Below are 22536 nucleotides of genomic sequence, written 5' to 3'. Positions count from 1 at the left end.
TAAGTAATTGAACTTGATTAGTTCAAAAAGTGTTATTTCTACCTTAATAATTTTAATTTTCAGCTGTTTATATACTAAATAAATTTAAATTTTAAATTTTTTGTAGCAAGAAACTATTAAATTACTGTTCACGAATAATTTATACAGGCTCTTTTCTTTTTAAAAATTCGGTCAAGGATGTTATAATTCAATGAATTGTACTGTAGTGACCTTCAATACATATCCAGCGATGATGTAAACAACGAGGAAATAAGTAATATCAGAAAAAATATTAATCTTGATCTGAAATAATTTTCTTTGTAACCGGTAAATTCATAGCCCGCAATTCATCGACAATAAATTCACGGACCACAATTCAACGCCCACAGCTAAGGTGAGGTTAATTGCGTTCGCAGTGTATACTTTGTGTTACCATTCGAAGTAAAAGCCGTAAAAATATTAATAATTTCATTAAAAAACACACTTTCAAACAATAATGACTAATAATGTTCCCAGCCCTGAATTTTCGTCGTTGAATTGTGGGCGATGAACTTTCTCAGCGGTGAATTGTGGTCAGTTATTTATTTCGGCGAGTGAATTTCTTAGAACAATTTTTTTTTTAACTTGGATGATATTTGAAAGTTCGTTTTTATACACAGCACATATTGACGTAATTTTACTGTAATTTTATTTTGCTGTTTTATAAAAGGTAGTCAGTAGATCTAGGTATAGTCATAGTAATAGTCATCCAGGAAATGTCGTGAAAATGAAGTGAGAGTTTAAGAGAAGAGAGAGAGAAAGAGAGAGAGAGAGAGAGAGAAAAATAATCCGAAGAAGAATGTAGGGAAGTATCTGGAAGTATTTGTGATTTGATCGACTCAATATTTATAAAGCCATCTTAAGTATGGTTTTGAATCTGAATTGTGACGAAGATATTAAATTATTTACGTATTGATTAAAATAAATAAAACTTGCTCATTCCAAGCACACAACTTCTACGTCCTGGCTTTTCCACGGAGGTTATCAGAATAAACCTGTATTAGTAGTTTTTTGAGATTATTTTGTAAGTAAGAAAACAAAGTGTTTAAATAGATAAAAACATTTATTTCAACTGGGAAATAATAACGGTAGGTACAACACATAACAATAATAATATAAAAATACAAATAAACATGAACATAACATCCGCGCAATATAACAGCGAGCAGAATACAAACCGTTACATTGTACGGAGTGGTAACTTTTTACACACAGGTAACTTTTTTTAAAGCAGTGACAGTCAAGTCAGTCGTATTTTGTCGAATGATGCATTTTCTAAAGGAAGCGCTACATAACTTGGGCTGTCGTATATCCCCAATGCTCGCTACTTAATCCTTGTTTTCCTCAATATATTAAAGATTTGGGACGCATTATTAATATTTACAATACATATTGTATTTTGTACAACATCACGACAGTCAAGGCCCATACGCTCGTATGACCATACATTTGTTACATCCAATCGCTATGAAAATCATTAGGTGAATATTTATCATAAGGTGAAAAGAGTCATAAATCGATGAATAATACTTAGCTATCCTAAAATATAATTAGATTTTCCACGATTTAAAAAGAGGTCTTCTCACGTAAATCACGAACTTCAACAAAATTTGTAAACAGTTTAAAGTAATGACTAAACTTTCGAGTCCCATTTAGATCAACTATGATTGGTAGTCAAAACACGCACTGGATTATTGTCTCGGCCACAAGACCCTCGCGGGGTCGGTGGGCAGCGACTGGGCGGCTTGCTGCGGCGCGGGCACTGCGTTGGCGGGCGCGGGGGCCAACACCCCCTTGGCCTCGGAGGCCTGCGCCTGACCGTCAGCTCTGTCCGCCCATCCGTGGTCGTGGTGATGGTCGTCGTGGTGCTCGTGGTGGTGGTCGTGGTGGTCGGGGGATGGGAACCACTCGGAAGTCCACACTGGCTTCCAGATTTTCTTCCAAGCGGGTACCCAAATCTCTTTCCATGCTGGTACCCAGATCTGCTTCCAGGCTTCCTTCCATTCCAGTTTCTTGTCAGGAACCCAGATAAGCTTCTTGCTCGGCTTCCAGATCTGTTTCCACGCCTCCTTCCATTCCAGTTTCTTGTCTGGAACCCAGATCAATTTCTTGGATGGCTTCCAAATCTGTTTCCACGCTTCTTTCCATACAAGTTTTTTGTCATCAACCCAAATCTGTTTCTTTTCTGTTCTCCAGGTTTGTTTCCATTCATCCTTCCATGCAAGTTTCTTATCAGTTACCCATACTTGCTTCTTAGCTGGCTTCCAATACTTCTTCCACACGGATTTCCAAACCAGTTTCTTCTTCCACAAATCATGAGAAGTATACTCCCAGCCGTCATGGTCTTTGCCCAGGAACTTTTCTCCAGGAATTCCGACCTTAACCCATTCCGGAATCCAATGCTGTTTCCAAGCGGGGACTTGAATTTCTTTCCATGCGGGAACTTGAACTTCTTTCCAAATAGGAACGTGAATCTTTTTCCAATCAGGCACCTGGATCTCTTTCCAAGCTGGAACCTTTATGTGTTTCCAGTCTGGCTTCCAAATCTTTTTCCAGTCGGGCACTTGAATTTCTTTCCACGCTGGTACTTTTATTTCTTTCCAAACTGGTTTCCATATTTTCTTCCAATCTGGAACTTGAATGTCTTTCCAAACAGAAACTTGCGTCGGTACCCAAATAGGCTTATAAATTTTTTTCCAGTCTGGCTTCCAGATTTGCTTTTTGGCCGGTTTCCAGATTTTCTTCCATCCCTCTTTCCATGTTAGCTTCTTCTTCCAATAGCCGGGGTCGTGATGTTCGTGATGGTCGTGATGCTCCTCATGATGGTCATGGTGATCGTGGAGATCTCCTCCTGATGGGCCACCGTAGTCGTACCCAACTTTCTTTTCAGCGATCTGGGTTTGCTGCAGTGGCTGTTGTTGATCAACGACTGCTTTCGATGTGATGAGCACGACGTGAAGAATTACCCCTAGGGTAACCTGTAACGAAGAGCAATTTCTTGTATATTAAGGAGAAATATTTACAAATATTAAAACTAAGAATCAAAATACAACAGATGCGTATTATTTAACACATTTCCTTATTGTGTGTAGGATAATCACCACAACGTCAACGATGATTTAAATCTATTTTTCATGACAACATTGTCCCATACAAGACGATGTATTGTTATTGTAATAACCACAACACACCACACAGTAATGGGTGTTATACAATCGGCTTTTCGCGGATGCTTAGTGGGCGCATACTCGTATTTGCTGGTTTGTGAAAGCTAGAGGCGCCTCTGCCTTGGAATTACGCAAGTGGACGTGATCGGTCTGTTTATCTTCCTTCGATTGCGCAGCTATTCTCCTTGCAGTTGATGGAAACTTACTCATCGACTACTTACATACAACTTACTAAGACCTGCTCAAATTACTCCTTTTGACACCTTTCGCTTTCCAGATGGAAAGTGAATTTCGAGTACGATAAATTCCATTCAAGCCAAGAATATAAAGGATTTTTTATGTTATGTTTTTGAATACAAATGTTAATGCAGTCAAGTTCTCGATCACGTGATTTGACAATTATTACGATGAAGTGATAGTGACTACTTGTAAAATGTTGGTCGAGCAAGTTACGTAGCAAGGTATGCCGTACTGACAAAACAACTTTCCACGGACACCCATGTATGGAGCCCCTTTGTACGGGACTTGGATCGGGTACAGTTTACCTGCAGTTGCACTCCAGAGTACAGCGAAACCAATTCATGTTTTGGCACGTTCACTTTTGTATGTTTGTGAAAAGAAATCGCGTCCCCAGAATGACGTGATAATGAATTGTTCACGAGGGACGAAACTATTTGGAATGCCATTGAACCTGAACGGAAGCGGACTCGGCGAATGTTCTCTTACGTGACCAGTGTAATCGTGTGAGATATTTCAAGAAGATTTATGGCTTCTCAAATTAACTAATTACATAGGTATCTCCGTCTCTCAAGCTAATTTATTAGTAGTGACGCTGATAAATTATTAACATTATTATTTGAACCGTGCGCTGAAACCAAGCGTTGAAACGAGGTGATTTTAGTGAAATTAATTGTTACTTATTTTAAAGTCAATGAGAGTAAAGTATACCGCTTTAGTTTCGCAGAGTTCCACCAACCGAATGTAGAATTTGACTCAATTAAATCTATAAGTAGTCGTAAAGCGAGGAAACTAGATTAATGTCCTATTTACATAATATGTGAAGCTAGAACAACTTGCACTTGAGAAATATATTTAAGGCGTTGAAACATGTTCATTATTTCGGGTAGCCATAATGACTCCCATTATCTTTAAAAACAATGAAATGTCGCACAGGTCACAAGGCTTCCACGCCAACGGGATCTGCACAGCACAGCACAATGCTCGGAAAAAGCGAACAGTTCACAGGCATTATAAAGTATTTACCATCTACAAATAGCAAATTAGGTTTATTTAGACTTTTTAAATTAACTACATTTTCTAAAGAAACATCGTCGTTTTAACCCATAACTTATTGAAATACTTCAACATATAAAATATAATAAACAATGAATCTATAATCACTAAACACTGGAAAACACGCTTAAAAGTACATGTTAAATGAAATTAGCGAAAAGGACCCACATAACACAAGTGTGCCCCTATACTGTATAAACATCAAATACATATTCGCAACACAACAAGTGAAAGTTTTTCATACCTTCGAACCTTCTATGCATTTATATTTCAATCAGTGAATAAATTAAGGCAAGATAAATCATGTACATCGAGCAGCAAATATACGTTAAAGAAATCGCAAATAAATATAAACAAACAACAAAAACATCGCTAGTCATATGATATAATACAACAAGTTAAGTCAGTGTTATACCAGAAACGAAAACAATAAAAAATAATCCAGAATCCTTTTAGGTCATATCCAATTTGCGTTGATTATAGCAATCCGAGATGATTCACCGAGGACAATACGATAATAAATTGATGTCAAAAGAAAAAAAAGAAAGTATCTAATTCGGTGATCTCCGAAAAATACATGCTCACAAGCCTGAGAATGTTAATGAATTATGTATTCGGAGTACCATGCTGAGCCGGTATACATAATAGATACATAAATAATTGCTCACGATTTGGAAGGCGCAATACGACATTGCATATGACTGCTTCATTTTAGATTTCACCTCGTCTTGTTGGTCTAGGTTGATTGATGATAAGTGCGATTCGCGCAAGGCTTTCTTTAGCTGATATTTATATCTCGTTACATAAACATTTCTTTCTATTAAGAACATACATTTAACAATCTGATAGATGCATGCTCGAGTATGCTATGTTAGACGTTACGATACACATGCAAAAAATAGAGAGATTACACTTTTTTATTATAACACGAAATTTATTGAATTTATATAAATGTGCAAAGGTTATTTAATTTTCACTTACATATTATATTAACGAAATGAACTTTTTTACACAGATGACCGATATATTCACAAAAACGCAAACTTTGAATAGAATAGATTTAAATATAATTGATTTCCTGTAGTTTTTGAAAATATTATTTTTAACGTTACGGAAACAATTTAACTGTATTAAACAAACCACGATGTAACGTTAAATGCATAACCAAACCAAATTTAAAAATATATACAATAAAACTAAAATAAACACTGCAAGCCCTGGTCAAACTGCAAACTTGTCATGGACGACTGAACAAACGTCAGAAATGATATCCGGTTAATGTGAAAATTGATAAAAAAAAAGCGAATCAAAATCATTTATAGTTGATTGAACTTTGGATGAAAAATAGATGCTTTTTTATGCGGAAGTAGTGGAACGTAGTTTTATCAAGAAAACAAAACACTGTTTTATTTTCAATTGTTGTTAATTGAAGATTGAGATCAAATTTAGAAAAATTAATTGCAAGGTTAAAGCTTATAATAAAGGGGTTAAAGATAATCGAAAAAAATTGATTTGTGTTATTCACTGAGTTCGAATTTGTAACTTTAAGAGAATTGAAGTTCACTGAGAGATGAAAGTGAATATCTGTAAGAAGAGTTGGATAGTTTGACCGGAGCTGGTAGGTTGGTTTGTTAGATAGTAATGTAGGTTTGTTTGACTGACCAGTGTCAACTTGCTCGCTCCCATGGTGTGAAGCGCGCGGTGCTGCGGTGGCGATGCCTGTGATGTGTAGTCGGCGCGGCGGGCTCTTATAGCGCCAGGCGGCCTTCCCTCCCCAAGGCCGCGCAAGGCTAGCTAACTTTCCTCGCGACCGCGGCCAGCCAGCCCGCAAGAAGCCAACAGCCAGCCATCCTCTCTAACCTGTCCTGTCCAGTCCTTCCTTGTTTTGGTGCGATCGCGTTGCTCTTCTACACTGTAGAAATGAGATCCCTGAGACGTATTTCTGATCGTGTGAGAAATTTGGAAACAATGATGCTGATGAGTAAGATTAATTTATAATGAGTAAGATTAAGGAACGGTCGCTCAGATGGTTTGGGCATGTAGAGCAGAGTGTAAAGAGAATATGTGATGCAAATATGAATGGTACAAGAAGTCCGAGAAAGACGCGACCAGTTAAATCAGATAGTCTGGTCAAATTACCACTCAGAATAACAAAAGAGAATGTATGAGACGTGTAAATGTGAATTAAGCAAGGAGTGTATGCTAATACAAAGTTGCGGTCTGTTCTCTCTGCATAACCCTATGGGGAAACGGGATTGGTCATATACTACTCTTTCTCTCCGTGCACATTTTTCATGTGATTTTCTAACCCAACTTAGACGGAACACAGTTTGGGTGTTCAAAACTCCCTTCAGAGTTGCCCGAGGAAGATATGGCACGATCAACTGAACCAGAACTGACTCTTTACATGACAATCGAGTCCGGTCATGTTAAGAGTCAGAATAACGGAAGAGTAAGCATGAGACCATATATGCATGTGAATAAGGTAAGACGTGTGTGCCAATACCGAATTGTTTGCCGGTCCATCCTTTCTACCAACCCCTGCAGAGAAACGGCTTGATTGTTAGTTAGTTAATTAGCGTCGCTCTTTCTTGGCGTAACTAGATTTCTGCGTTCCATTATAATACCTACATTATGATCAGCTATAACCAAAATACTTTATGAATATGGTTTTGTCACTTAATTTTGGTTGTATGATGGATGAAATTCGGATAAAAAAATTTATAGTAAAATTTGGTACGATAACACCGTTTATTCATATCTTAGGTGTAGGCGTCTTCAACTAGAATATTAATCATCACCAAAAATAGTACAATATGATTTACTGAATCTGTTATTTTAGAATGTGATAACTTTAGGTTGTAGATGTTATATAAGCCATAATAACCTTAGAAAATTGACTTAACTGTATCTTTACATAATCTATCTATATATCTTATAAAATATCGTTAAATTATCTGGCCAACACAAAAGTTTTATAAATATTTTTTTATATTTACTCTAAACGGAATGATCAGGGAAAAATAATTTCTCTCAGGGCCTATGTCATCTTTGGGGATACTGCGTGGAGGGTCTTTTTGGAGAGAGCAAAGAGTGGTATCTTCAAGACCCATGTTGTAGGAGGGAGGAAACACAGTATCCGGAAAATCGTTGAACTCAAGAACGAGTCCTACACACGACCCGTTCTCATGTGATAAATTTCAACCTTATATTCTATTATCTTTGATGTTAACCGTGTATAAATGTTGTGCGCGCGTTCAGCGCGTTTCCCAATTCTGCACCAGTGCCGAAAGGATCAATATTGAGATCATCGGAGCATCTTTCATTGAAATACCAATAGAAGAAAGCCTGCATTTTCAACTTACGCCCGTGTTCTAAAAATTTGAATCTGATTTAAAAAAAAATAATGTGTAACCGCACAAGGGTCTCAACTGCTTCCAACCATCTGGAGCCAGTGACACTATGGCATCCCCAATTTGGGGTGTCGTGAAGCTGAAAGTAGTGGGGAGGGGAAGGAATGAAGAAGAGTATGTTTGTTACGATGGGGGAATCTGTTAAACCTATGCCCGTTTTTGCATAGGGTCAAGGAATTTATTCAAGTAGGTCAAGGTTTATTTATGTCTATATAGTTATTCATTATGACCTGTAAATTCGATGATTAATGTGAAAAGAGCGCCATAATTTTGAAGATTCATAGTTTAGTCAGTAGGACGTTGGGTCCATAACATCACATGGGATAACCTAAAGTAAATGTAGCTGCAAGCACTTCCTTATTGTATCATCGTATTTCTTGACCTTAGGTCAATATATTATTATACATAAATCAAAATACTAGACCCAACCAAGGACGGATAATGTGATCATTGAAAATATGTCTATATATATATGCACGCATGACTATATGTACATTTTATACGTTATTTACATTTTAAAAAGTTCATACTTAGCTGCAATGTTAAGAGGAAGCTACAATACAAAAATGTGTATATTCTTGGTATACCTTATATCAAAGGTAATAGGCATTAAAATCGCTTGACAAACGGAGTCTAGAAACGTTAGATTTCAAGCAAAAAACTGGTTTTTACTTATTTTGTAAATAATTTTATAAGAAAGCAAAAAAGTTAATCAACTGAAACTGTCACAAAAAATCTTAGCTATAACACTGTATTTTTTAAAAGTTGTTTCCTTTATGCGTTCATACATTTCTATTGAAAAAAATTTTTTTGTAGTAGTTTGCGTTTATATTTTTTAATTGAGTATTTTTTTATTTATTTGTATTCTACTCAAGCGAAGCGATAGGAAAACCTTCAATTTAACTAAAGCGTATTTTTTGGTTTTCATAATATACACCAATTCGATATAAAGGTTAATCAAAATAGTGATTTGGTATTAAGTTTCGCCAACCATATCAAATTGAAGGTTCCCTACACCCTGAAATCATGAAAATTTGTTCTATGGCTAAAAATGTTGTGCATTACTGTTTTAAGTTCTCGTGTGCCTACTTATACTTAGTAAGATATTTTCAAAAACCATATCTCTGAAGATAACTAGCTATCCTGGGATAACCACTCATGGTAGATTATATATTATGTTCATAAGTGTATAAACACATATCTGGTAAGACAGTACAATTTATAAAAACATAAATAATGTTTTTTTTTTAATACATTAGCTGGGGCATCGCGAAAATTTAGCGCCTGAGAACCTTACTGATACATACATATTATGTGAGATATCTCAGTTTACTGGAGAACCGCAATAAACTTTAAAATAAAACAATAAACAATCCCCGTAGTCCATTATTAAACATACCATCTTGGTGTGTTACCAGATTTTAATCTTGATGTATTCCCTTCCCCTGGAAATATGGTAGAAGTTAATCTACTGGACCATGACGTAGAGATAAATGGCGTAAAGACCATTTACACGTAACGAACTTTACTAAAATAAAGAAAAAAAACTCTAATAAATTTGATCAGGCCAAAAAGCAAGGAAAAAAGAGTGTTGGTACAATACACGAGTTAATTAGAGACTAGAAGGAAAAAAAAACGGAAGTAAGGGGGGATATGGTGAAAAGTGAATTGAGTCAGTTGGACCCTAGACCCTAGGTGCTAGAAACTGGCCTTCAAATTAATAGTAGAAAGACGGGAAGGAGGTAATAGAAAGACTGTAAAAGCAAAAAAAAAACTCTTAAATGATTGTCTTTAACTTTAAAATTAACGACTTTAGGGGCGATTCCGTTTCTACTTAAGGATAAGGAATTGTTCTCATCTTTAAAATTAACGATTTTTTCGCTGTCTTTTGGAATCGCTCTGAATGAAAACGTCTTTAACTATTATTTTTTTATTTATTAAATAATTAATCAATTTACAGAGTATAATAATGTATGTTAATTAAGATAATCCATAAAACTAGTTTTCACTGCTTTTTTTAATGTTCGTCTTCTATAGAAGCTGGAGCTTGTGTTTAAAAGAGTGTTGAGCATCAGGATGAAGAATATTTAATATTTTTATTTAATAATTAAAATTAAATTTTTTAATTAATTAAGAAGATAGTCTTATCATTGTGGTATTTTTACACTGAACTTCACTTTAATCGCTTTCAGTGGGTGTTTATCGTTTTCGATTAATCTGATGTTTTCATGTAGGCTGTTGAAGTATTTTTCTCTAGATAGATGTAATGATGTTGAGCAAAAGTGGTTTTACAATTTAAAGGTTGAGGACAATTCCTTTACCTTACCTTAAGTAGAACCGGAATCGGCCCTCAATTTTAATATTAATAATTAATTAGGATCAATTTAAAGGTTAAAGACAACTCTGCTATTAACCGAGAGAACTGGAATCGCAGTTGACGTATAAGACGTTCATAATCAAAGGATAAGGACCATTATTTATCCTTAAGTAGAACCGGAATCTCACCCCAGAAGTCGTGGTTTCGTAACAAGTGATTCATCTCTTTCTCATCACCATACAGAATTGGAATGTTGCAATGACTTTAGCGGTATTTAGTGACCATTTAAGAAGTTTAAAGGAATATATTTTTCTTTTCCGGTTCTCTCCTTCCGATCAGCCACTTATTGAGTGTCACCACATTCCCCAAACGGGGGTGGCATAGTTCAACTGGCACTGGGTAGCAATTTTTTTAAGCACATATTTTAATAAGTAAGCCAACAAAATGGATGACAAAGAAAATTATCTAAAACATATATTTTTAAATGAAATCAATGAATAATATAATAATAATAACAATAATTTATTATTATTATTAAATGTAATGTTAATAGTTAATAGTAATGTTGGCCTCACTGGGTGGCTTACCCGTGCTGATGCCTGTATTTTATAATATACTTATAAATAAATATACTTAATACATTTAATGAAAATCTATATAATGTTGGTGAAGAAAAAAAAACGTAAGATTAAGATAAATTAAAACTAAAAATATAGATTTAAAATTAAAGTAAAATAAAATTTAATAAAAAATGAAATGAAGTTAAAATCGATATATTTATATTATATGTTGTGTGTTTTATGTTGGTTTTGGGTGTTACATGTTTTATTTTCGTTAAGTTTTTTTAATTAAAAAAAAAATATTGCACCAAACAATAAAAAATTATTGTACCAAACATAAAAAAATGAGTGTTGTTTAGTTGTACATATATTTTACAACATTATTATGTTTGTGCTTTATTCATGTTCGTACATATCTCATCATAAAAGAGGAGCTCTTGTATCTGTCAAGGATAAATGGTAATAAAGATACAAAGTATACTCAGTGTTTCAACAAGATACAAAGTATACTTAAATGGTGTAATTACTAAACACGTGGTTGTTTGTCACAAAGTTTTTTGTTTTCAACATAATATTGTTCCTTTGATAAAAAAAATAATTTCCATCAGGTTAACAAAATGAGTATATATTTTATTGTAATGTTTAATGTTAGTTATGAATTATAAATGTTAATTATGCTTAGTAAAATAATTAAACATCATATTACTTAAACCCCCCCGCACACGATCTCACAATGAATTTAAGTCATCGGACTACCTACAATACAACTGAATCGTATACTTTTAAAAAATTCTAATTTGATCCAGGATATAGAGTGAGTAATTTTATTAAGCCACGGGCAATTGTAGCCATAAAGTGTGGGTCATTTTAAAAAAAGATTCTTTACCTTTACCAAGAGCTACTTCAAATTTTTCATTAATTTACATCAATAAACCTGGGTTGGGCAAGCTATATCATCATGGCATGACTAAACCTTCATATTATCGTAAAGAGGTAAATAAAAAAAGATTTAATGTGAAAGAAACACCTTAATATTATGAAATTGCCACAATTGTTAAGATAATTGTGGAAAAAAATAATCATTATGTACAGAAAAAAATAATACCAAAACTCACCTGTTTGTGGTCCATCTACCTCCACGAACGATTTTTGGCATATTGTGTTAAGTTTGAAAAACGTCTTGAGTGGTCGGTCGCCTTAATGTGCCAAATTTATGGAAAACATAAATGTTGAAATCTAGGTGGATTTATCATTCGAGTGGCTACTAATACTATGTAAAAATGATTATTTATTCTCGGATGTTTTACGTACAGTATTCTGACTTGACATACAGGGTGCGGCAAAACAGAGACTGCAAAAATAGATAGTACAGTTTCGAAGGGCCGTGTTTGGTGACCAAATCTGAATAGTCAGGAACTCCCCCTTCCTCATCTCATTCCCATTTCCACTACTTTCAGCCTTACAGCATACCCCGATTGGGGATGCCATAGTCTCACTTGCTCCAGACGGTTGGGAGCAGTTGGGAATCTTGTGCGGTATTTACATAACAAAAAGTTGAGTTCTTCCAAGGTGTGAGGCCGATGTTAAAAACATTTTCTTTCAGGTACAACCAAACCAAACCATGGTAACGACAGAAAACGGCACGACCCTCACGACACAATAAGACCCTTCCCAGGTTCCTACCCCTACCATACGGGATGTATCAGACCTTCAAAACTGCACCGTCTGTTTTGCTGAAAAATGTGTGTCGTTTTTTAGCACAGACCTATTTCTCCGCAGGGGTATGCAAATACGAAGAAATGCTCTACTTTACAATTTCGTCTTGGTATACACTCCATTTCATTTTGGAATTAATGATTTTTTATGAGTGGTTTATCTCGTTGCAGATGTTGAATATTGGTTATTATAGTATCTAGCGCAGATCAGTTGAAAATCACGGGAAAGTATGAATTCTTGACAAATAAGTTCATATTTTAAAACGGCACAATATTCTGTTAAAATATATTCTATTATACGTCGAATCGTCAAATACTCGTTCCGTTCCAAATTTGACAATGAAACTTAAATTTAAATTTAACAGAGAATTAATATTTTTAATTATGATTATGATGATATTACTGAAACGGAAACCTTAGTTTTATGGTTGTTCGGAAAACAAACATGGCTTCAATTTTCAGCCAATTCGACTGGAAAACTGTTTGTTTGGTCGCTAATTAATGGTAAGGCAGTTGGCTTATTTAAATAACCAGTTATATTCAAACTAAGGACTGAGCACCGGGTGAAGAGAACTTATACTGAAAAAAAATATAATGTAATAATATAATGTCCTTGAGCGTTAATTTTTATTGCGTTTTATGATGTGTTTTCATTTTGATTCCCCAGAAATTGTTATTTTAGAGTGGCCTAAAAAAACAAATGCAAGCAGCAAGCACACGGAAAAATTTCACATGTTTGAAAAGCAACAAACTTGCTTTTTAAATAAAATAACAATGTAAGGTATTTTACTGTTTTCTGAAAATTTTATTTTTGGAAGTTAATTAATAAATAAATTAAAATATAATAAGTAAAATAAAATTCATAGTCAATATAAATTATTTGTTATAATAAACCTTGATTTTTTCAATGTTACTACATATTTAAATACGTCTGTTTGAATATCACATTTTTTTCGCGAATGAATGAATTCAAATCTTGAAAGTGGAAATTAACCCTCTTTATTCTTCTTATGACATTACAGCAGTTAGACGCAGTTCACTTTAGACTCAGTCATACCATTTTTTTACAGTTTTAAAAGATATTTTAAAAGTTGATAGTAGTTTATGAGCCAGTCCCTGGGTCAGTGGCGGTTTTCTCTAAAGTGCGTTTGTGCGGCGAACCCCCATTAAAAATATGAGAAAATAAAACAAACTTGTTCTATAATAATATAAGCACATTATAGATAGCACGCTATTAAAATTTCGCCTTCAAAACCCGCGCCACCGAAAAATACGATACCTATTCCAAGTTTGTGCGAGTTGAAATCCGCGCCAAACTCTTCATACAAAAGAATCTTAGCCGGTACAGACCCTATGACGGTGACATATACAAAATTTGGTCTTTCTTTGCAAAATTAAGACAAAGTGTGTGCGTCGAACACGCGTTATGATATCACGTGACCTCCGAACATTGACGAATGTAACCGAAGAAACCCGAGAACTTCGCGGACTGACCGGCCGACGTTTGACCTTTGAACCATAGGGATGCATGTTAAGTGTTATTTTTTATGTTATATTATGGTATTTAACTTTGTAGTCATTTTTGTACATATTTTTGTTTTCTTGTTTCTGCATTTCTCCAACCGTTTGCTTATGGCATTTGTAAATCTACTACCTATTGAAGTAGACCGATTTTGATTTCTGTTTTCGTTTTTTTTTTTAGATAAGTCGTTATATTCCTTAATTATATTTGCGAAAGTTTCGGCAAACGCCACATGTTTTAAAATATCTATTATATATTCTAAGAAATTATTCTTCTCGAAAAAACAATAATAATTAGCAACATACATTGAGTGCTATAAAAACATTAAACAATTTAATTCATATAAAACTTTTCTTATTATCTAATAATTGTGTCTAGTGTAAAGTGATTTAAAAACAATAATATTTACTAGACCCGTAAAAAGATTGAAAATAATGGTACGAGGCTGTTTTAGCGTACTTTTCTCATGAATTATTGAAAAGCCATTATTTCTATTTTAAAAAAAGAACTGACAGGTTTTTCTAGCCATGTTAATTATTTTAAATCTCATCTAACCCAAATCCTATTATCCAAAGTTAAGTTAACGACCAACCATAGAGCGAATTATTTTATGCGCGTTTCAAATGATATTTATTAATATTCATCAACTTGTTTGAACACTTATTCGCCCTTCAATACTATAAATAATACAATGAACATCATTTTTTGAGCGTCTACAACGGGAATGTGCCTAGTCTTGGTGCCTGGCGGGGTGGTAAGAAAGTGAACCTCTAACAGCTTATGTATGTAGATAATGAAGTCACTGACCAAAGTCGTAACGATGACGCAAGCAAAGACATTAACATTATTTCAACTATACTAGATTTAAATTTTAGAAGAATTTTTGACTAAGTTACTCATAAAAAACATTCGTTGAATTATTTTTAATGAGAAAAGAAATACGTGAGTTCTATTCTACAGTGGAAGAAATAAAATAATAGTGTGTAGTATACATATACTTAGCTTCTATTTGTGTATTGTATAACTGTGGCACGTTTTTCTAAAACAAATAAATTATGCCAATTGAATCGACAGAATCAGGTCTTCACGATTGAAACTTTCCATGATGGTAAAGTGCAATCAATTAGTATTCATCATTTCCGATTAGTAGTAAGCATTTTGGCTTTTCTTAAAACAAATCCCAGGAATCAAAAACCATTGGACATGTTTTATTTAGTCATGTAACTACTAGCGCCATTGAGACGAACACAGTATTAACATTCATGCATTGCTTGCTTACAGCAAGTTTAAAAAAAATTGTTTAAAACATTTTTACGAATAAATGAATACGATGTAAAAACTTTTTGATACTATTGAAAATCGACCGTCATGTAACAATAAGAAGATGCAAAGGCGTAAAAATTTCTTAGTTACGCTTCGTAATGATATCGCTATGGAAAGCTTGTGCAGATGGGTAGGTACAGCAATATTTTATTATTTATTTAATTGTTTTCATGGCCAAGTTTATACAGTACATGATTTAAATATAAAGCATAATATAGAAAAAAGTTTTCACAGTGCTACTCACGAGGTTTTCCTGCAATATGTGTTGTTCGCCTGAGCTCTTACGATCTATAATTTTTTTTATATAGAAAGTCGAAAATTCCCGGGTTACTAATAACCTGAAACTATTTGAAAATCTCCTACTACCACCACAGTAATGCGAAAATTTTGCTTGTATTGTGATGGAGGGCTTAGCCAGCCGAGAAATTGAACACACTACGCCTAGGTAGGACCAAAACGCGAAGTCTGTCTTTAAAAAAAAATATATATATATATAAAACACTCATAAAGGAATCTTTTATATCACCGTCATTGGTTCCTCAAAGTTTGTATGGAAAACTGTATCGGACTATCCACCTTCAATTCGTGCCGTGTTTGTGTCAATCAAGTTCTAACAAGTTTTTCTTAAGCAACGAGATTTTTATAACCATGCACGAATTTACATGATTATCTTACTTGGTCTAGCTTGCTCAGTATGAATTCGGTTACTCACATGAGGTAAACAAGTGGTTGCAAGTTAATCTTGTCCCTGTTAGTGCGTGATACATTTCCAATCTATATGAAGGCAGTTATTGATTTTATTTATTTCTTTTTTATTTATGTCCCTATCTCTCATATCCATAAAATAATGCATGTTTTTCCAAAGTGTGTATAATTGTAATAACTGTTTTTAAGATACGCAACAGTCATGTAAAAAGGTTAGTTATAAATACACTAGATTTTTTTTCAAATCGTCGAATTAGTTTGAGAACCTGTAATTTAGACGGATGAAAGCAAAAATAAAAATATTAAGAAGTAACTCTCTATAGTCTAAACATAGACATCTAGTCGTTACAAAACTAAAAAGTCAAACAAAATTTTGAATTTTATTGATGGCTTCTCACCAAGACGATGCTGAGAACATCTGCCATTATTAGTACAAAACGCTTGAATATATTAATTTTCGTGGTGATATCAAATTAATAAATAAATTTGAATTGGGGCCCATGGGATTCTTGTGCAGTATCACAAAAATAAAATAGTATTATGGTGATGGATAATATCTAAGTTTCATTCCTAACCAGAATGAGATATGAATTAATAAACTATCAACAGTCTACACAAGCAGCGATATTGAAAAAGGACAAGGAAAGTGAAATTAAAACAAATTACTACCTGGTTTAAAGAATAGGAGATAGAGATAGAGGCATATTGAATATTTTCCGGCCAGTGGCTGGGTTGGCATCACGTCTGGTTCCCACCCAGGTATTTTGAGTTCAATTCCTAGGCTGGCTAAGTCCTCCATAACGACACGATCAAAATTCCCGCTTACTGTGATGGTATTAGTAGATTTTAAAATATTGCCAGGTTATTCGTAACCCGGGATGTTTGTCATTCTTTAAAAATAAAACTAAACCAACTCTATTATATCCAAACGAAGTCCACCTCAGCACTGGATCGCATAGTGAGGAGGACTATGACATAAAAAAATATAAACAGGTGGATTATTATCGAAATTACCTCTTCGCTAAGAAAACAAAAGCCATCTCCTCTTTGCAATTGACGGTCAGGGTAATATATGGCTGAAGCAATTAATTACATCTTAAAATGCGTTCAAGAACAGGCCACGTTATGTAAACTCTCACGGTCCAAAACCCCGTCGGAATCTTAGGTGTCCGATAACTGGATGAAATGATCTTTGCTTCTTTGGTTTCTAATCCGAAATACAGCACTGAAGAAATTAATTATCTCGAGATGGATCGCGCCCAGATCGCTTGGAGAAAGACATAAATGCTTGGACTGGGTCGTGAGAAAGAGGAAATGTAAATGACAATGAAAGATCTATACTGAGTCTGCTATTGTGGCAGTAAAAGGTGAAGGCAGGAATGGCCTAATCATGATGTTCTTATCTTATAATGTCTTGTGTATTTATGGTGCCTTGTGTTTGGTGTATTGTGCATCCATGCGAAAACGCGACGGGTCTTTTTGTTTATGTGCTTTAAGTTAATGATCATATCGAAGTGATCGATTATTATTCTAATAGTGAATACATTTGATTCTTAAATTAATTATAGTGGAAATATAATATAACAAAGTATGAAGTGCTTTTTAACGATACTATGACTTTCGCCTTTTTCGACATTATTTCTCATCTAGGTCATAAATCATCAAAGCAGTGGATTCAAGGAGTGAACCGAAAAAATCATTAATTTTTTTTCGTTTTTTTTTATGTGACACCTCACAAGAGTTACCCTACCTGTACAGAATGCAAGCAGGAGGGTCGAGAAAGAAAAGGCTTTAGGAAAAGGTTTTATTAATACTTTTTATACACCCTAGGGGCTTTCACATTAGGTACATTGAAATTTTTCAATTTTATACAAAAGGGTTTTAAAAAATGGTTCACATCAATTATTGCTTACATTACAGTGGTTAACGATTGGAAGTTATAACAAAAATAATACTTATAAAGTGAAATCATCAAAAATAATATTTTGACAATTTTTTTTTAATGTATGATACACTAGAATATCGATATCATTGATATATGAAGATGCCTTCGAATTTTTGACGGTTATAATGTGTAGACTAGTAGTTTACGCACAATATTTTGAACAAACTTTTGGTTTCCCAATCCATAATACAAATTTGTGGTTTTAATTTTCTTTCTATTATATAATAAGAAAGGTACAATTTATTATTGTCATGTTACAGGCATTGTTTTTGCCACTTATTCCGTTATATAACAAAACAACTTATTTTTATCTCTTATACTTAGGTTAACTCTATTTATAACTCACGTTCGTGGGCGCAATTTACTATTTTTTGCTTTTACAATTTTGCGTTTACTTGTTGTTTTTGTTGGTTTATAGTCACATAGTTTTGCCACAACTAGTAGCAATCTTGTTAATTGTGATTTTGTTGTTGTATGCTTTAGAATTTTTGAAAATTCACTACGAAAACATTTCTGATGTACACCTATATGTTGGCAGCTTCCGTACCACATTTTATATTGATCAGTAATCAAAAAAATATCAAAAATAGGTTAGTTTAACTTTTTTCAGGGTAACAGCAAAAAGAATCCAAAATTTCATGAAGAACCTTTATTTTCGTAGATACCTTATAATTTTTAAAGCAATTTCTACATTATTAATAATATTTTCTCGGGAAGTACGTCCCGAAAATGTATATAATTTTTAAATCTCGGAAGAAATTATTACTAAAAAAGTTTACAACGAAAAGTAATATCAGTAGGTGCTTCCTGAGTAACGTAATTTAAAAGATACAGATAAAATTAAAAGAGAATTTATTAACATCTTCAAAAGTTATGTTTCTGACCAGTTTGAAAAATGTAGCAATCAGATACAAAAATTTATTTAACTATAGTCTTAAATGTCTGCACCACACATAAAAATGGCCTTCTAAGTTAACGTTTTCCTTCTCTTATGGCTGGTTTTAAGGAAGTGCTAACCTCTTTTGCAGCATACGTCAATTAAAAGCGAGTCTTAAAAGAAGTCTAAGATAGATAGTCTTAATCTATTGTATCAATGTTGTTTTACCTTCCTTATTTCTATAACCATAATGTACAATTAAAGAAAACAATGTGTTAATTTCTCGAAAATCCTTGAGAAATATGTCTTCGTCTTCAGGGACTTTTAACGATCTTAGCCGCAAACATTTATAAAATTACAAGAAAATTAATTGCGGCTAAAGAAATTTATGTACCTAATTACAATAAATCACTAATTTAAACTATTCTAACAGATACGTGGGAGCTGTCAAACTACGCCTTAATTTCCCGTTAGAATATTAGTTGTTCATACATATATTTAAATGGATTTAGGTAGCCTTGTCGACAGAAACATTGATAGATATAAATTAATAAGTGTTGCTATTTTTTTATGCTTCCGATTTTGTTGTCCGGGTTAAATCTTCCCCATAGGAAAAACTAAACCCTTTCACTCACTTTTCCACAAATGATCAGCTAGTCAATCAACACTATGCAAGTGCATTATATAAGTAAAATAAATACAAAACAATCCAAGAACAACCACACGTCAACTCACCAGAGATCAAATGGGAAAAAAAATTCACCGACTACAGATATTTTCATATCAGAGGGTTCGGCTAGGTAGAACTCCTAACAGGGCCTATAAATCCTACTGATCCCTCAACATAAATATTTAAAAAATCTTTCGTTATCCTATATGTATTCAAAATGACCGACTTTTGCATCTTTATATATAAATTTTTTGATAGATCTAATACGCCTAAATTTTTAATGAGAGATCTAGGCATAATGCGAGTAGCCGAAATAACAAATGGTAATATGTTTATAGTCCAAGAATGCCAAATTATTTTTATCTCATTTCCCAAATCTATGTTTTTTCTTATTATTTCATTAACAGATTTTTAAATATTACAGGAATTTGGAAAAGCGACATCACTGATAAAAGTTCAGAGATTTCGGTTCGGTAAAACTTCTAATACGCCTAAATTTTGAATGAGAGAGCTAGGTGTAGTGCCAGTAGCCGAAATAACGAATGGTAATATTTTTATAGTCTGAGAATGCCAAATTAGTAATTAGTGTATTTAAATTTATTGATTAATTTAATTTATTTATTTAATTTATTTACTAATTTATCCAAATTAGTAATCTGTGTATTTTTAAATCTATTTATATTTAAATGTACAAATTAATTGAAGTTATCAGTATTTTTAAGACAACTATTTGCATTTATAGACATTAAATCTCCGATAAATAGGTACGTATGAAATATTTTTTCTTGTTCATACAACAAAGCACTCTGGGAATTATGGACTTAAACAAAATGTCTTCATTTTTATTTCATAACTAACCAAATTGTCGTACCCTTTAAAAAACACAATATTACTGTTCCAACGTGCATCCCTGAATGTAAAATGTGTTTTCCATCTTGTTGATTATATTGTGGTATGGGATATTATTTCAAGTTGGTAATAACATTACCTACGTATTACAAATATACCATGGATTTAACTAACAATGGCGTGCTTTTATTTAATATACGGCGAGTATTTGCCATTTTACGGGACATAACTCAAAGCCTTTATAGGTTCTAGAATATTCACAATTTTATGGTTTTGATTTAGAATATATGTGTTTGACTTTCATATTTATTTTTCTCTTAATTTATCTATGGTTTAGCCTTTTGCAAAGTGGGTACTAAAAGTATTAGTACTGTAATAAAAACAAAGACATCATATTTGATAATAACTTACTCACACAAAATGCAAAACAAACGACATATCTCTTATTCTTCTCAGTACATACCTTAAAAAGAACGTTTATATTATAATCCACAATTTGACGAGCTGAAAAGTGTGGCAAATAATTTTAAAGAGGAAACTTAGAATGATTTATGCAAACAAAGAGAATCCGAAGCTTAAAAAAGTTTTTCGAACTCCTTTGGCCGGCAGTCCTCTCCCACAAATGTCAAAGAAAATCTTACTGCGTTAATGTTACGGCGTTTATCAATTTTGTTTAAATGCATGTATTATGGTGGTAACGTAAATAAGGAGATAAAACAACAATAATACAATTTTCTACGTATATCGTTAAACAAATGGTAATAAAAAAACAAAAATAATAAATATATATACGATAGTAGGAATAAATTTAGAATGATTTCACTTAACCCCCCGCATACGCAACTTCTAACGATTTATAACAAGTTTCTCGTTAACTCGTTTCAAAAAAATATATGTTATTTTTGATGATAATATCATTACATTTGGTATTCCGAAACGAAAATTTTATTATATTCTCTCGATAAAAAAAACGCAAAGTAAGCTATGAAGATTATTAAAAACAACTTTTAGTTGTGTTTTATTAAATATTTTCATCATCTTCGCTTAATTATTAGCGCGCTTTCTCTAACATTCCTATTTACATATCTCTCTTTCCGACGATCTTTGAACGCTTACTACGGGGCCTTAAGAGTATTACTTCAGTCAGACGATGATTTTATTCAGGAAGCTTTCCGATTCCGTTCTGCCACTTTCTATCAGCCATACGGTATTTGATTTTTAGTAGGGTCTATTTTATCCTTACCGCATTGCTGATTGAACCCAGAGGAGAAATCTGAGGAGCCAGGAATAGATGGACACATTGTTTTTGATACTATTACTACCCGCCTCAGAACAGAAATCTTCTAGTGAGGCGGGTTACTTTCATGTTTGTAATTTTGATTATGTTATTGCAATAAACGCCTGGGTTGCCGGCAATAAAAAAATAAAAATAATAATCATCCTACAAAGACTATGAAGCTTGGAGTAGTTTGTATAGTACATTATAAGTGGATATATCTGTCTTACATCTAATAATTCCGTTTCCTTGAATAAGGGTGTGGTTGGATACTTTATTCCTGACAAAAGTATTACTAAAAATAATTATTTTTGATAAATTTTTTACTATAAAACTTCCAGCCATCTTCTTCACGTTTTTATAAAGCTCGTTTCATAAACGTGATCTAACATCTGACACTTGTGGATCACAAAAAATGTAATTAGCAATCAATTAAAAAGGCGTCCGATAGCTGGAAAGTTATACGGCTATTTAAACTATTCGATAGCGTAATTGCCAGTCAATGTTTGTCAGGTTCGGATATCGACCGTTACGTCAGAGGCGCCGCAAGTCGAACATCGCTTCTACAACGGATAGCTTTTTCAATTAAGAATTTGTTTTGAGATTGAGCGTTCAGAAGCCTGCAGCTCTTATTTTTACTATTGATAACTTTAACAAATAAGTAAGACAAAAATAATTAACTTTTCGAAATACATGGACTATTATATTATGTTATAAAAAAACAGTATACTCGTGGAAGATCCCATTTACTTTTTCATACTCAGAATGCCAAGATTTCTGCCTGTCAGATCGCACCAATATAAAGAGCAACTCAACTGCTTAACAATTGTGTATTGACAATTGACATTTTCAACGTCACTTATAGACTCTTCAGAAACTTTCTTTT

The 22536-nt window shown here is 33.4% G+C and overlaps 1 protein-coding gene across 1 annotated transcript; it reads right to left on the bottom strand.

Moving 5' to 3' along the window:
• Positions 1-1062: 1062 nt before the first annotated feature.
• LOC149412236 (uncharacterized) lies at positions 1063-6187 on the bottom strand. The gene is made up of 2 exons (XM_089645693.1): positions 6141-6187; positions 1063-2996 (listed from the first exon to the last, which is right to left on the bottom strand). The coding sequence occupies exons 1-2, from the start codon at positions 6162-6164 to the stop codon at positions 1710-1712; spliced, it is 1311 nt and encodes a 436-aa protein (XP_089501819.1). The 5' UTR covers positions 6165-6187; the 3' UTR covers positions 1063-1709.
• Between the last annotated feature and the right edge of the window lie 16349 nt (positions 6188-22536).

Source organism: Hesperophylax consimilis, chromosome 23, assembly GCF_061612785.1.
Source record: "Hesperophylax consimilis isolate HC1 chromosome 23, BYU_Hcon_1.0, whole genome shotgun sequence".
Lineage (NCBI taxonomy): Eukaryota > Metazoa > Arthropoda > Insecta > Trichoptera > Limnephilidae > Hesperophylax > Hesperophylax consimilis.
The sequence above is the reverse complement of the archived record's forward strand: the minus strand, read 5'-3'. Positions and strand labels throughout refer to the sequence as shown.

What these genes read in the sequence shown, in the direction of transcription:
- LOC149412236 (XM_089645693.1), bottom strand. Translation starts at nt 6,164, where the DNA reads ATGGGAGCGAGCAAGTTGACACTG. An exon ending in GAGCGAGCAAGTTGACACTG is followed by an intron (nt 2,997 to 6,140) that starts GTCAGTCAAACA and finishes TCTTCGTTACAG; the next exon opens with GTTACCCTAGGGGTAATTCT.